The sequence below is a fragment of the Hypanus sabinus genome, chromosome 4 (genome assembly GCF_030144855.1).
Source record: "Hypanus sabinus isolate sHypSab1 chromosome 4, sHypSab1.hap1, whole genome shotgun sequence".
Classification (NCBI taxonomy): Eukaryota; Metazoa; Chordata; class Chondrichthyes; order Myliobatiformes; family Dasyatidae; genus Hypanus; species Hypanus sabinus.
Genome location: NC_082709.1, coordinates 26,316,649 through 26,332,867, shown reverse-complemented (window position 1 = coordinate 26,332,867; position 16,219 = coordinate 26,316,649). Strand labels below are relative to the sequence as shown.

At 37.0% G+C, this 16,219-nt stretch overlaps 1 protein-coding gene across 1 annotated transcript in view; it reads left to right on the top strand.

Annotated features, from left to right (window-relative positions):
- dnah9l (dynein, axonemal, heavy polypeptide 9 like) overlaps nt 1–16,219 on the top strand; it is a 271,859-nt gene that overhangs the window by 192,561 nt on the left and 63,079 nt on the right. Inside the window, 4 exon segments of the mRNA XM_059966255.1 lie at nt 1,195–1,377; nt 9,735–9,836; nt 13,913–14,047; nt 14,363–14,536. Of these exon segments, the coding sequence (XP_059822238.1) occupies nt 1,195–1,377; nt 9,735–9,836; nt 13,913–14,047; nt 14,363–14,536 (594 nt within the window).

The window sequence follows — 16,219 nt, the reverse complement described above, 5'->3', positions numbered from 1 at the left end:
GAATTTCAGGCTTGACAATCCAGTCCTGAGTATACTTACAATGTTTTGTTCAGAACTAATTTGATTACAAGAACTTCATGGCAATTACATTTATTTCAATTAATTAAAATGGTTGTAGATTTTTCTCATCACCTACATTTTTGTATGGAGGGTTATTGTCTTACCATTATTCTTTCAGTTTACAATGAAGAATATTTAAGATCATTTGCAAGTAAAATCTGTGAGGGTTATTACCAAAATGCTGATATAGTTAACAAATAGCAGCCTCAATGCATTTTCATTTAATCAATTTGATTTACATTTCTATCTAACAATGTAGTTCTGTATGCTTATCCCAGAGCAAGGTTTTGAAACACATCTGCAATCACTTTTTACTGTAATTACTCATTCCTATCATTAACAATAATTATTTTTGATCCAACCTTATTAGGCAGGGTAAACATCAGTACTAAAGCCCTGAAAAAATGAAATGCACAGCATGACTTTGTTTCATGTCCCCACAATTACAAGAAGCCAAAACAAAAACAGACATCATAAATTCAAAATAGAAATTTCAGTAGGGAAGATTTATTGGTTTTGTCTAGTAAACTGAAACGACAGTTGTGCTGCAGATATCTCAAGAGTTGGAATTGCAATCGAAAGCTAAGTCATAATCCAGGCACGCACTTCACCATAGATTGCACTGAACCCAATGACAAAAGAGCCCTTGCTGTTCAGGCTTGATGCACTTACAACAAGTTTCATTCATGAGATGGCCATTTCTTTTTAAACACAAAAGGTCTGTAGAGCATGATGAGAAGAGTTTTGCTTATCTAAATAAAATATCCAAATAGGTTTTAAATTTCTCAATAGGAATATAGACTGTGTAAAATCTGGTCTTTCACCACAAGGATGTAGGATATGATTTTACAATGATGTGCTCTGAACACAAATATCAGATTTGACTAATTCTGCATTTTTTTAATGAGCTCTTTGCACTTACAGATGCCACTGTAATCCTGACTTGTTTAATGTGAGCCTAACTGCGTGGCAGTTAACAAATATGCCAAAAGGAGGGCAGCCTCTCGAACCCTTCAAGCTAATATATTTTACATTAATGTTCACTTATTTCTCTTTGTACATGTTTCTCAGGGGCAAAGGATAGAGTAAGTAGTTATGACGGCTTCGCCTGAATCAGTTTTCATTTTTTCCCAGGTAGATGAATTTCTTCAAGCTATTGTTAACTTCGATAAGGAGCATATCCCAGAAGCCACTATCAAAACTATAAAAGAAGAGTTCCTTAAGGATCCTGAATTCAATCCTGAGTTTGTGCGGACAAAGTCATCAGTTGCCGCTGGACTCTGTGCTTGGGTTATAAATATTGTTAAATTCCATGAGGTAAGCATCCTAATTTTTTTAATAGTTTTACTTATTTTCAGTTGCCATTCAAATCTTAGTTTTTCATTCTTCTTTTAACTTTTGGAGTTGAAGCATACAAACAAATTGTGGTAGATTCTGCAGAAGTGTGAAATGAGTGATCTCCTTCCTTAACTCCTTTCTCCCTCCCTCGCCAGTTCTGATGACCAAGATTTTATGAAATGGCAATGAAACATTATTCAACATTTATTTTGTTTTCAGAATATTTATTTATTTTCAGAATATTTTGTAGACTATTCTGTATGCTGTGGAGGGATTCTGAAACCTCAAGTGGAAAAATAACAGCATCTCTTTTTATTTAGTCAGTCAGGATTTTTGGTCTGAGACACAATGGAGTTTTGGGGAAGGAGAGTACTTTAAATTGGCACATTGTCTGCATGAGTATGCATTTAGAATGAATATTCTCCACTGTGAAAATGTCATAATTAATCTGTGGAAGATTTTAAAGAATCAGAAAGCACTGAAGTTTAACAAGATAAAATAGAAAATTGGAAGTTGTGCCAAAGACCAGATAAAACTATTTTCAAGATGCTTCTGAAAGAGAAGTGATGGTATATTAAACAGTAGTCTAAAAGAAAATTACTGCGTATACTGGAAATCTCAGATTAAAGCACGGAATGCTGGAAGTTTCCAGCAGGTCAAGCAACGTCTATGAAGATGACAGCGAATTAAATGTTTCAGGTTGATGATTTTTTTAAAGCATTGTAAAGCCTTAGGTGATTAAAGATATTAATTAAAACTGTCAAGGTAAGACTGTTTAGAATAATCATTTTGTACAGTTTCCTGACTTGAAGTCCACACAAATATGCTGCATACATTCTGATACTTTGACACCAGGTACTTCAGAAGCCCTTCAATAAAATCATTGAAAAACTCTTCAGCTGAAATCACTGCGTTCTCTGATCCCTTCCCAGGTGTGATCTGAATGACAACGTTCCCAACTTTGTTGGTGGACTCCACATAGACTCTTTGTTAGTCATAAGTCCATGGCGATGCATGTGTGGAGGTCTGACACTTAGAGAAGCTTCAACAATCGTTGTCTCCAACCAGCAAGGATTTTCCCCCCACATGTTTACACAATTGGAGAAAGCAATACCAATTAAGATATGGTTTCCATTGTAGGACATTAAAAAGTGTAGTTGGTGAAGTGGCATTTACAATAGTTACAATTTATCAAAAATCTTTAGGCTTTAGAATGGTTTCAACTGAAAATATGGTAATCATTCCAGTATTGAAAAGGAGTGAAAATTGCAGCTCATGCTTGACTTTTTAAAGCCAATCCTAGGGTGTGATGCACTGTATCATAGGGAAGTAAATAACAAGAATGAACTGAAGGGCAAAGGGCAAATCAACTAGAACTTATTGAGTCTAGTCTAACCAATCTGGTTGACCTTTAAATGAGATCGCTAATGAAGTAGATAGAGAAGTGCCCATGGATGTTGCTTTGACAGGTATGTTGCCATTTGTTTCTTGTTAGCTATTAAATCTCGAGGGACCTTTGATGTGATTATTGACAAAAGTCAAAATAAATGGATTTGGATGGATGTGTTGACGTTAAGTTCATTGGAAGAAGGCTTAGAATAGAAATAGACAGAACATGTATGCCAAGGGTTCGGCCTGAGAGTCCTACTCGTATTTGGAAGCCTAAGATCTTGGGGCTGTGGACACGGGTGGATCAAGTGTCAGTGTCACGGCAGGACACTCATATGTCATCGGTGGGTGGGGTGGGGGTTCCGGAAAATCTTTTGCTGTGGGCCTGAAGACCCAAGATCTTTGCGATCTTCAGGCGCAGAGCTTGAAAATGTGACAAAATGGACTTTTAACATTGTAAACCAGCGGGTTGTTGTTATGTCTCCCCACTCACTGTGAAAATGGGGGACACCTCCCTCTCCCTAATTAGGGATGGATAGAACCTGTGGTTTGTCGAATGCCAGATTAAATGCGAAGTGTTTGGGGTAACTGCAAGTCTGTGGTTTTGCCATCGCTTTGCTCACGCTTGTGCTCGGTGGTGGGTGCTGATGCTTGATTTTTTTTGCTGGTGGGAGGAGGGGAGATTGTTGCTTGCTGCCACTTGTGTGGGAGGGGGGAGTGGGGGAAGGACTTTGGGGTTCTCACGTTTAACTCTCATTCATTCTTTGGAGCACTTCTCTGTTTTTGTGGATGTTTGCAAAGCAAAAACATTTCAGGATGTATATTGTACACGTTTCTCTGACATTAAATTTAGCCTTTGAACCTTTAAACATATTCTGCTTGACAAGACATGAGGCGTGTTCTTCAGGAATCCATAATGAAGTTTTAGATTTTCGACATCTGTATGCTGTGTATCAAAGGCTGCACACTGATTTAGGGGATGGAAGTTGTGCAACTTTCATTAGAAAGGTAAAAATGCCAATAATTAGAGTGTGTGAAACTAAGGGGTATGTACACATTGTATGATGTAACCCCTACGGAGAAGACAGGACTGGGCATTGTTGCGAAAATATTGTGAAAATTGTGACTGATGGTGTGTTAAAACCATCAAAGATCATGAATCTTCATACTGAATCCACTTTCTTGAATTGCACCTCCCTGTTAGTCCACACATACTTTATTCAATGTTGACTGAATTCCATAGATGCTGCCTGACCTGCTGTGTTCCTCCAGTATTTTGTGTGCATTGCTTTGCTCAGTAAGTTATGATGTAAATATGCAAGATTTATTTTTCCACTTAATTTAACTACCTGCAGCACAAAATTTACGTTTTGTGTTTGCTACATTTAGTTACCCAACTTTGCAACTTTTCATGAAGAACAAGATGTCAGCAGTAGTCATTACCAAATTACAGTATACAGTACATTGCTTATTGCAGAACACACACACACACACACACACACACACACACACACACACACACACACACACACACACAGACACACACAGACACACACACACACACACACACACACACACACACACACACACACACACACACACACACACACTCACTCTTCCAGTTATTTGGGATGCATTGGGACCAATACATTTTGGCCCAATTAAGCAGCTATCCCAATTAGCTGGACTTTGATGTAAATAGTTAAAAAGGTATAATAAAAACAAATTACTATTTAACTGAGTAACAAATTATTATTTAAATGAAATATAGGACCAATTAGAACACTATGAATACTACTATGGTACTATAAAAGTGTATTAATTCTTAATTATTATCAATGGGGGAATTCATCCAGTGTACGCTGTAAATGAACAAAATCATTGCAGATGCCTAGTGCAGGTAATGGACTGCCTTCATGCTATGCTTTTGACAATTATTGTACATCCTACAAATACTCATTTTCATTGTAAATTGAAGATGATTGTTGATACCTTCAAATCCTCTATAGCCCCGAACTTGTTGAAGTAGTGAAATCATTTCATTTTTACTCCTAGCCATTCCTGGCATCTCCCAGCCTGATTCCTTGAAGATGCAGGAGTAAAACAGTTCTGTATTGTCTTACTGCCTACTTCTCAACAACTGTCAGTGACAAAAATCATGGTTGTTTGTACATGTGCTCGCAGCTGATGCTATTTAAAAGCTGTTCTCTCCAAGTGGGGTGTTAGTGTCCTATAGCTGCACAATTATCTGAAGCTAGTTAGAAACTATTTGGCAACAACCTCCTGTTCCAATTAAGCGGTATAGTGTCCCAACTAAATGAAGGCAATCTCACTATTTTCTCTATTAGTTTTTTTAATTTAAGAGTTGTCCTAAATAAATGTCTGCCCTGATTAATTGATGGCCTAATTAACTGGGATCCACCTTGTGTGTCATCTATGTATATATTAGAGAATAGCTTGGAGGTTGAATCTGCTCTTTTGGAGACACTAACACAAAGGCCAAGAGCAAAAAAACATTTGTCCATCCCTGAAAGAATAAGATCTCACTTGCACTACGATGGCAGACCTCAGTGAGACAGTCCACAGAAGCAGTCTTGTGTGGACAGTGAAATATACAAGAGAAAGACTGGTCCGACAAAAAACCTCCTCCTTGCCCACTCTGTTCCGCTACTACCTTGTTATCATCCATCAATGGATCTGGCATGTTGGCGCTATCCAGAGATACATTCCATGCTCAGGATGTTCAGCCACAATTTCCAAGGCCATCTGTAGTTTTCTGTTCTGCAAGTCAGTAACTATCTCCAACTTGCAGCCTTTGGGCTAACACCAGGACAAACAAAACAACATGGAACGCAGATATTGAGTAAATATGTGGGTTATTAGATGATCCCTGCAGATTAGCATGATATCAGTTATACATAATTATTTTGAAATGTTTACTTTGTGAGATGATACCTTTGCTCTGCGTCTCTGGAGGCTTTCAGCTTCATTCCCTTTCCCCTAACTTAAGTCCTCAACTGTTCACCACGTGGAGGGTGTTCACCATGCTGAGGTTGTACTGCACATCTTTATACCCAAATGATACCTCCCCTGTAGGTCTCTGCGTTTCACAAGCTGGCTCTATTGCATTCTACATGTTGCCCTGTCTTTAATTAGAGCAGCTTAATATTCCCAGATGTGGAGAAAAGGAGAGTAGGGAACTGCAATATCAGTTTAAGCGAAAACAATCCCAGCTCTAGGAAAGGATAATGTAAACATCAAATGTGGTGATATGAGTTTGAAAACAAAAGGACAATCAGATAGTTGAGATCGTATTGTAGAACTCCCTACAACTCCCTAGGGCAACAGAAGAGCAAATTTCTGGAATATGCAAAAACACTAAGGCAGAAATGGTGGAAGATTTCAATTACCTGAATATTAAATGAGATGCATTTGCCATAAAAGGCTCATTTTAAATTGCTTCCAGAACAATTTTATTTAGTTGGCATGTAGCCCAGCAAGAGAGGGACAAATGGTGAACAACTCTGGATTTGGATCTTGTGAATGAAGTTGGGCAGGTGAAAGGATTATTAATGGGAGAACAATCTGTGGTGGTAATCATAATTAAGTAAAATAGTTATGGAAAAGGAAAAATAAGAGCTAGCTAACATTTTAAACTGGAATATAGCCAAATAGTTCCGAAAAAGTGGTTTGGAAACAGCTTTTGAAAGTTATATCGGTTTCAGATCAATGGGAGGTATTGGAGGAGGAAATTCAGGGTAAACATAAAGAGTATAAGTGTGACTGGCTGATCCAGAGTCCCTGAATGATATGGTTTCTATCAACCACTGGAAGAAGGGAAACCAGTTTCATGAAAAAGGACAACATCTAGAAAGGAGAAACTGAGAAAAGGAGATGGCATCCTTGTTAGATACATGTGAATCAGTGAGCTTACAGTAAATATCAGCAGATGTTTTTTTCCAGAAATGGAGACAGAGAGATCCTGAAGAGGAAGAGAACTATCAGAAATATGTTAGTGGGTTTGAGAGAGGGCTAGTAACCAATAGTATAGGTGATAAAATTGACGAGTTCTGCATGAGTGAAGGAAACAATATCAGTGGAAGAGTTGGGGAGGATTGTCAGAGTAGATTTAGAACAAGGACTGCTGGGGTAGTCATTGACAAAACTGCCACAGCAATGGCCCATATGAACATCCATGGCTAGGCCTTGGATTTGTAGGAAGTGAAGTGAGTCAAAAGGAGCAAAAACCATTCAGCCAGGCAGAAGAGAGTGCTGGCGGAAGTGAACTGGTTGGGTCTTAGTTTGCAGAAAAAAACTGAGGGTTTTAAGACTTTATATGGGCTGGGAGAGTTTCCTTCCTGTCAACTGCAACAAAATCCCTCTGCTAGCCACATCTTATTCTGCATTCTGCCAGGACCACTTCTCCATGAGTCCCTGGTCCACTCATCCTTACCTCGTCCTCTCATCTCTTTCCACTCACTCTTCTTTACTACCATCAAGGCACCAAACCAGTTCTTACAGCTGAGGCAATGTTTCATGTGCACCTCCTCCAACCTCGCCTACTCCATCCAGAGTTCCCCGTGAGCTCTCCTTTGCCAAAGTGAGACCAAATGCAGAGCACCTGCAGTATCCATCATGAGCCTCACATCATTTGAACTTCCCTTCCCATTCCCGCACCTACCTGTTTGTCCTTGATCTTCACTGTCAGGATGAGGCAGCTCACAATTAGAAGAGCAATGTCTCCTTTTTTGATTGGGTAATCAAAACCCAATGTTAGGTAAGTCGACTTTTCCCATTTCTTTGAATCTTGACCTCCTCTGTGTGTCCCACCACCATCCTTCTGATCTACCCCTGGTCTTTATATTTTTGACCCTCTTTCCATCTGGTTCCATCTACATTTCATCTCTCTCATAATGCTTCCCATGATCACTTTTCGTCAGCATTTGCTAACCTTTGTATTCCTGCTTCCAACACTTCCATCTCCACCTTTTCTCACCCCTCACCCTACCTGGTTCCATCTGCATTTTATTTTTGGCTAATGGTAAGGATGCAGGCAACCACCATGTTACGGGTTGAGTTCCTTGAAAGTAGGTCAGGTAACCATTTTCCTTAACCTGAAGCCAATTAATCTCCATGCACATTGACAAACACAGGTGAAAAAGTAAGTTATTTTTGTGCTGACATATTCACCTCCCCCCCCCCCCCACATAGTTTCTGTGAGAGCAAACTGTATTTCATGTTTCAGATTTTTGGGTAATTTTGTGAATTATGCAAGGGTAACATTTCGTTATCCAGAAGTCTATCACACAAGATCTCTGGTATAGATTAAAGGCAGGTAAATTAAACTGAGGAACAATTCATTGAAGAAAATACTGGTGGAAAAGAATTCAAAAGCTGTGAGAGTACCTGTTGTGGATGTTGGAAATCAGTTATTTTTATTAGTTTTTAATGATTGCTAACTAAAGTTAAATGAAAAAGTTTGTAGATATAATGAATGTAAGATGGATAGGATGACAAAGACATGTTTTGGTCCCGATACTGAGTATCTATCACCTTGAACAGTCCATTTTACTCTGAAGCAACTGTGTGGCAAGTGTCGCTTGCTACCTGATCAAACACCAAGCTATGCAATTTTGGAATCAGTGCAGATGTCAAGTTAAACAATGCAAGTCATCAAAACTTGCTTCTAGGCATTTGCAAGTAATTTTATAATACTGTTAGCAGGACAATTTTTGTCTCACATTTTTCCCTTTGACAGTCTTAATTAAGCTAGTTGCCAATGAATCTCAAAGTACAGAAATAAAATAATGAGCTGTAGTCATTTGTAAACATTTTCACTTCCTGTCCACAGGTGCATTACAGCAATATTTTTAACCAATCAAAAGTGCTTGTTTTGGCATGATTGAATGCTTTGCAAGAGAACATATGTCAAGTGAACATTTTCAGTGCTGACTTGAGTGTTATCATGATGTATTTTGCCAGTAATAGCACATCTATCATACATGGACTTTAAACCTACACAAAATGTACGTTCTCATTAATGATGAGTGGCTAATTCATCTTTTCTTGGTGTAATTAATGTTTTTTACACAGAATAATTTTTCATTGTTTGTTGTGATGCATTTTCAACATTTTCCGTTACCTTTTCTCTATCTGCATGCCTGTCACGGTGTCATTTTCAAAAGATATATGTAAGTATTAACCTAGTTTAATATTTGCTTGCAGTTTGTGTGTTCCTTTAGAAGCCTGGATAGCATTTCAAGACACTCAATATTTGATCAACCATGTACCATAATTTCTTGATATATGCACATTTTTAAAAACACAGCTGGGGGCAAAAAGATTAATTATTAACATGCAGTTCCCATGGACCCTGCAGTGCTCTTAACCATTTTAATTTCCTAATGTATACTGTAATTTAATAATGATGTCTATGTTGGCAACTCCTTGAATCAGGGATCCACTTTTATTTGAATGTTAACTCACAACAATATGATTGTATGTATTTGTGTGAATATATTAAAATGCTCATAGTTTTTGTATGGTAACCACAAAGTGGCATCAATGTACCAGCATAGGTTGCTAACCAGGGAGAGCGATGTTCCCAAAATGGAATTATGGCTTTTCATCCAGGTGAAGATGAATTACATTTCAAATAAAGCATACAGGAACCATGGAGGGCGAGAAATAGTTAATTGTCAAGCTTAATAAAGAATCAATATTGAGAGTATCCGGAATGTTATCTGTATACTGGAATGCTTTATGCTTGAATAAAATAGGACCACACTGTACAGTGGGTAGAGCAAAGAGATCAGGAAAACAAGAGTTGCTGTATATAAACAGTACACAGAGCTGATGACACATTAGTTTTAATATTGCAAATTTCAATTATTCTGAACATAACCTCTGCTGTAACTTTAATGTCAGTCTTATCTGTATATTAATAGGTTCACCGTGAAGTAGAATTCAAATGTAAAGCCCTTGTGCAAGCCAATTCTGACTTAGCTGCTGCAGCAGAGAAACTTCAGATCATCAGGAAAAAGCTCACCGTAAGTACGAAAAGTCCTTCACCTGTAAAATATTTCGTTTTTATCAAAGAGAACTCATTAGTTGTAACTTCTACGATTCATTAACAACTAATTTCTAACAGGATTGTACATGATGCAATTGATTATAATCCAAGTGTAAATTTGTTAGAACAATTGCTATAATGAGGCAAATTCATCAAACTAACAAATGTTAAATGGCTTTGATAATGTTTGTTCCTTTATTCTCATGTTCCTTGAAAACTGATAAATGCCATCAGTGACACAAGGCCAGGGTTAATTTAATTTCCAAGCCATTCTAAAGTAGCGATTTTGACATTGCTGACGGTAAACCATAAACCAATTACAAAATCTACTGAATTTGCCCTTGATAAATCCCCAAAATGTGAGAGTAGCCAATCAATCCCATGTTAAACCAATCCTATGTTAAAATTGTTTCTGAATTTAACACAGATATTAAATATATATTTGCTGGAAGCATGTTCAATTTTGTATAATATTCTTTATGACCATTTATTCTACAGTGCATATTGCTTATCTGCAAATGTATTTAACATGAACATTTTATTTAAAATATTGTAGATGCTTCAAAAAGCTGCAGCCTGAAGCCATCTTAATAAAATAAAGGGCAAACTGTATTAGCAATAGTAAATTTTAATTTAAATTTGTATTATTAGATATCATGAAATGCACTGAATGAAATTACACAATCATTTAATAAATCAATAGTTGTATTTTCTCAATAATTAAAAATCTATCAAAATTAAATTCAGTGATTCTAATAATTATGGAGTGAGATAATGACAATTTCCATAAGCCATCTACTGCAAATCTTTATATGTTGCAGCCAAAGATTTTTGTGATCTGAAATGACAAATAGAAGTCACAAAAGGATGCTAAGTTAAGCCTGAACTAGTATTAAAGTACCTTATTAAAACAACTTTCTTTTCAACCTTCTTAAATTCATTTTTGTCTCTTCCCTCACCCTTTTGAATTGCATGCAAGCGATAGTGGTCAGCTTGCTCTTTAAGGATGCTTTATAAACCCTTGTATAAGTGCACAAAAGGGTTCTGTGATGATTTGGTTCATTTTTTTTTCCAGTCAACTATAGCCTTATAATTTCTCAATCATGGATAGATTGGCACACGGAGAATTGAATGTACAAGGCTAGGATATAGAAGTACAGCAGTCACGATGCATTGTGACTGTGATTACTCTTACTACCATGTGAGCTTTGCCTGACTGACCATTTAAATTTGGTATTGCAAAACACTTGAACTAAGAAATCTGTTTTGCAAAGTGTATGTTGCAAAAATTGCCCTGGACTTTTAACAAAATTATAATATTAATATATTGTCTCTCACTGTTCCTTAAAAAATAGGTCTGTTAAATTTAAGCCACACACACAAAATGCTGAGGGAACTCAGCAGGCCAGGCAGCATCTAGAGAACAGAGTAAACAGTCGATATTTTGGGACTTAGACTTTTCTCAGCCCAAAACGTTCATTTATTCTTTTCCATCGATGTTGCCTGGCCTGCTGAGTTCTTCCAGCATTTTATGTGTATGTTGCTTGGATTTCCAGCATCTGCAGATTTTCTTGTGCCTGTTAAGTTTAATATGTTTAATAATTTGGGAATGCATCTACACCTGGTATGGAGAGAAGATTCTTTTTTTATTAAATTCTTCAACTCTTTCTTAACACCAACATCTGAGGACCTTCCCAATTTCAAAATGGACCAAGATGACACAAACAAAATGTTGAAGTTATGAAAAATTAAAGAAGGTTTCACAAGTTAGCAAAAGCATGAAGGAAAGATTAAAATTGCAAATGGTGAAATAGTAAAGAGATAGAAAAAAGGAAGTGAGTTTTTTCAAATTGAAATGTCTGAAATTTACATAGACAGAATAAAACAGTGGAAGGTTAATCCATGTTAACATAGTAGCAGATGTGGGAGAGTGGCCATTTCATCTGACCCAGCAGCATTCCAATAATCATGCCCAGCTTCAACCGTACTCCATCGAGACGGGGGAAGTGAAACTGAAATACTTTCAGTTGGCCTCTGTCATGTGGACATTAACTTAGTGGACTTCAGTGGCCCGTAAAATTTCAAAAGTTTCGAAGTCCCCTCCACTGCCTCCACCTGCATTTAATTCCTTCGTCAGCTATTACTTTGGAGAGGACCCGCAATCTAGCAGAAAATTCTCCTCAGTATCTATAGCGTTAAGAAGGTCATTGCACCACCTTCTGGATGCCTCAAAAAATGCTTTGCAGTCACATCCAGGAAATGGGTAGTCCTCATTCTCAACACCAAGGATGAAACTGACAGGCAGAGATCTTGGTCTCCGCAGTCTTCCACTGGCACCCATCGTCGTGAGTTGGCATTGGTGATATCTTGCAAAGACGCAACTCTTTACTCGGAGAACTGTGTTTGGAAATTGTAAGGGGTAAATGAGCACCAGGGAAATACTGATGGAATTATCCATTCTTAAAATGTTTCTCCATTCCTGTCAGGTGTGAACCACAGAAAGGAGAGCAAATATTTAGTAGCCCCATTAAACGCTGATGCTCTTTGAGATATTTAACCAGATTTTTATTGATGCCATTTCCTAATTTTATAACCCTGTCACAATTTATTGACTGCTTAGCTACTGAGGAGCAGAATTTTGAGAGTTAACAAGAATACAACTTGCGTTTTACAAAAATGTTGAAGCTGGAAAATTTGAGGATGGCACTAGATTTTATACAGTATATATTCATGGCACCTTGAATATGGATACCGAAAATGTTAGGTGTAATGCCACTGAATAATAGATATTGGATCATTACCCAAGTTGCATAAAACAACGTTCCTTTTAAATACTTCTCTGCAATCAAGCATTTTAGTTTTGTAGGGTGGATCGTTACCATACCCTTGAATGTTGATAATCTGTAATAACGTCGCAACAGCCAAACCTGTGAAAAGGGTAGCATTTTCAGCTATAACCGAATACATTAAAATGGAGGAATCTAGTTAAATGCTGGATATGAAGTGTGTTTTAAATTGCACCTGATGATTAAGAACAAATGTACTGGGCATTTAATGTGTAGAAGGACTGAAAGATAATTAACTGGCATGCATAAAGATTCATGTTTTAGACAAAATTTTAATTTCGCACATAAATGTGCCTGCTGTAGGCAGCATTTAATCACATAGCTGACAGGAGTAACTACTTTCATTTAACCTTGACTGAAGATCATGAATTCTAACAGGTTTAATTGGATACATCATTTAACAGAATGAACAGAGCAAATTTTCTTCAATTCATAGGTTCTGATTGACATGCACCAGCAATAAGGCCTAGTACAATTAAAGCTGATCTGCACTTGTGGCCCTGGCAGACATTGCCATAGTGATGTGACACTGTTTGATCATCATGGCACCAAAACTTGATTGAACTTTCACTTGTTTTGAAAAGGGCAGCACTTCAAATACAAAGAGATTTAGAGAGAAAGCGTAGCTATTTTGAAATTATCTGCAAACATCGCAATATGCATCATTTATTCTCACTGTATGCATGATAATGGATTAAAAAGTATTTATGCTTTTACAAATTTAAAACTATTTTAATATTGATCATAGACATAACATACCTATTTTGTGCAAACCATTTAATACAGTAAAATACTTTAATCCCATTATCTTTATGAAATGCATATTTTAAAACATAAAATATCTTTGTAATATTGGTTATCTGTAAGGTATGTTTAATTATGCATGGTAATGTGTCTTCGACTAAATTTAAGCTGTGGAGGAATTGAATGTGAATCAACAGCCAGATGCTGTGACAACATAAATTGGAACCGCTCATCACTATTTATTTTGACTTGGTGATTTAACATTTCAATTCCAAACTTTTTTTCAGAAAATTATTTATCAAATCTGTTTTTATGTTGTGATACATAATTTCTCACTACTGTCATTTGTTTCCCACCCAGTTGAAGAAAATGAGAAGATTGTTGGTGCCGAATCTAAAAGAATTTAGTGCATTGACATTGCTCAAGATATTTTTTTAAACTGCAACTACTTTATATTTTTAAGGAATTAGACGCAAGCTTGGCTGAGTTAACAGCAGCCTTTGAAAGAGCGACTTTTGAGAAAATTCGTTGTCAGGATGAAGTGAACAGAACCAATAAGACGATTGAATTGGCTAACAGATTAGTGAGAGGACTAGAGGTAAGAACTTACAGAACCACTTAGTGCAGTGCACTAATATTTTATTTTTTCTCCAGTATTTTGTGTGTTTTGCCTTGAATTTCCAGCTTCTGCAAATTTTCTCATGTTTTAAACTTAGTAAACACCAGCTTTCTAATGAATGTTACTACAGTTCTTATATTTGAAATATTACATAGTGAGATGGAATAGTTTTTATTTAGAAGGTGTTTACAAACCAGCTTTATTTGGGGCAAAGTATAATTAGCAAAGCTGTACTAGTTTGCTATATGGATATTCATTACTGTTAAATTTTTGTCTTTTCATTTCATGTGATAGTCAGAGAACTTGCGCTGGGCTCAGTCTATTGCACAGTATCGTGAACAAGAAGAAACTCTCTGTGGAGATGTCCTTTTAATGGCAGCTTTTATTTCTTATGCTGGCTCTTTCTCAAAGAGATATCGCCGTGAACTTGTTCAAAGCATGTGGATGCCTTACCTGAAAAACCAAAAGGTAAACATTTAACTAACCAGAAATATATTTTCCTAAGGCATTTCCTCGAGCAAATATTTAGCATAACATAATTGCATGCTGAGGTGATCTTCATACTGTTTACTGCACTATAAATATAAAGTTCATATACATAAGTTATTTTTAAAACTATCAAATTGGTGGAAGTGTTGTCTCGGGAAATTGAAGCTTAATTAACTGATGGGAAATAATTTTTGATTAAGAATTTAAAAAGTCATATTCCTTTAGTAGTGAAATATCACAATGCAAATAAATGTTTATTACTGTGCATTATAATGTAATTTAGACCACAAGAGCATAAGACATAGGAGATTTGGCATTAGGCATTTAGCCGGTTGAGTCCACTCCGCCATTTCATCATGGCTGATTCCTGATTCCACTCAACCCCACACACCTGCCTTCTCACCATAATCTTTGGAAACTATCATTTTTTGCTTTAAATAGACTCATGGTCTCGGCTTCCACAGATGTCTGAGGCAGAGCATTCCACAGATTCACTACTCTCTGGCTAAAAAAATTCCTCCTTTACCTCTGTTTGAATGGGTTGTCCCTCAATTTTGAGGCTATGCCCTCTGGTTCTGGACACCCCCACCATAGGAAACATCCTCTCCACAGCCACCTTATCCTGTCCTTTCAACATTCAGTAGGTTTCAGTGAGATCCCCCTGCATTCACTGATTTGACTTCACTGAGTCATTCTGGGAAGTAAATAAATTTTCTAAGTGAGTATTTTATTAATTTTGTTTACCCCACATAGTACCATTACAGCTGTTTGATGATTTGGAATATGAATGTATTTCTCAAGCTGAAGCCCAATTTGGAAATATCAAGCATTTATAATCTTCAGTGTGCAATTTGTGATAGTTTTCTTTCTTTGACAGATAAAGTGTTCTGTAATAATTTTCACTTTCCTCAGGATTTGGTTAGAGTATTGAAAGGAAAAGACAAAAAAAAAATTACATAAGATAATGTCTACGATATAGACTCCACTTAAAAATCATGAGAGATTCTACAGGTGCTGTAAATGTTATGCAACACACACAAATTCTGAAGGAACCCAGCAAGTCTATGGAGGGGAATAAACAGATGATGTGTTGGGCTGAGAACCTTCATCAGGACTGGAAAGGAAGGGTAGAAACCAGAATAATAAGCTGGGGAGTGGGAGAAGGGGAAAGAGTGCAAGCTGGCAGGTGATGGACCTTGCCTGGTCCCCCTCTCCCACCCACCAACCATCCCGCTAACCTGGTCTCACCTCTCACCTGTTTAATCAAGCCAGGTATATTTGTGTTCCTTCTGTGATGGTACAATAATAGGACTATGCCTTTTACAAAATTCTTCCAAACCTGTTGTATCTGAAACTTACACATTTTTCTTGCTGATGGCAGAATATGTGGGGTTTGTAGACCAACTGCCTAAATCTTTGGCCCACCATCTCCATGCTGAACATCACATACCTACTGTATCTATACTATTTACCAATGTTTAGTCAACAGCATTTCAAATAATCCTTCAGATGTTCATCCAGATACTTAAACGTTATGAGATTTTCTACTTTCACCAGACTTCTGGACTGTGTGTACCAGGTTCCAACCATCTTCCAGCTGGAGAAATCCTCCTCTGATCCTCTGGAAAACTTGCATCTCTTATCTGAAACATATGTCCTTGA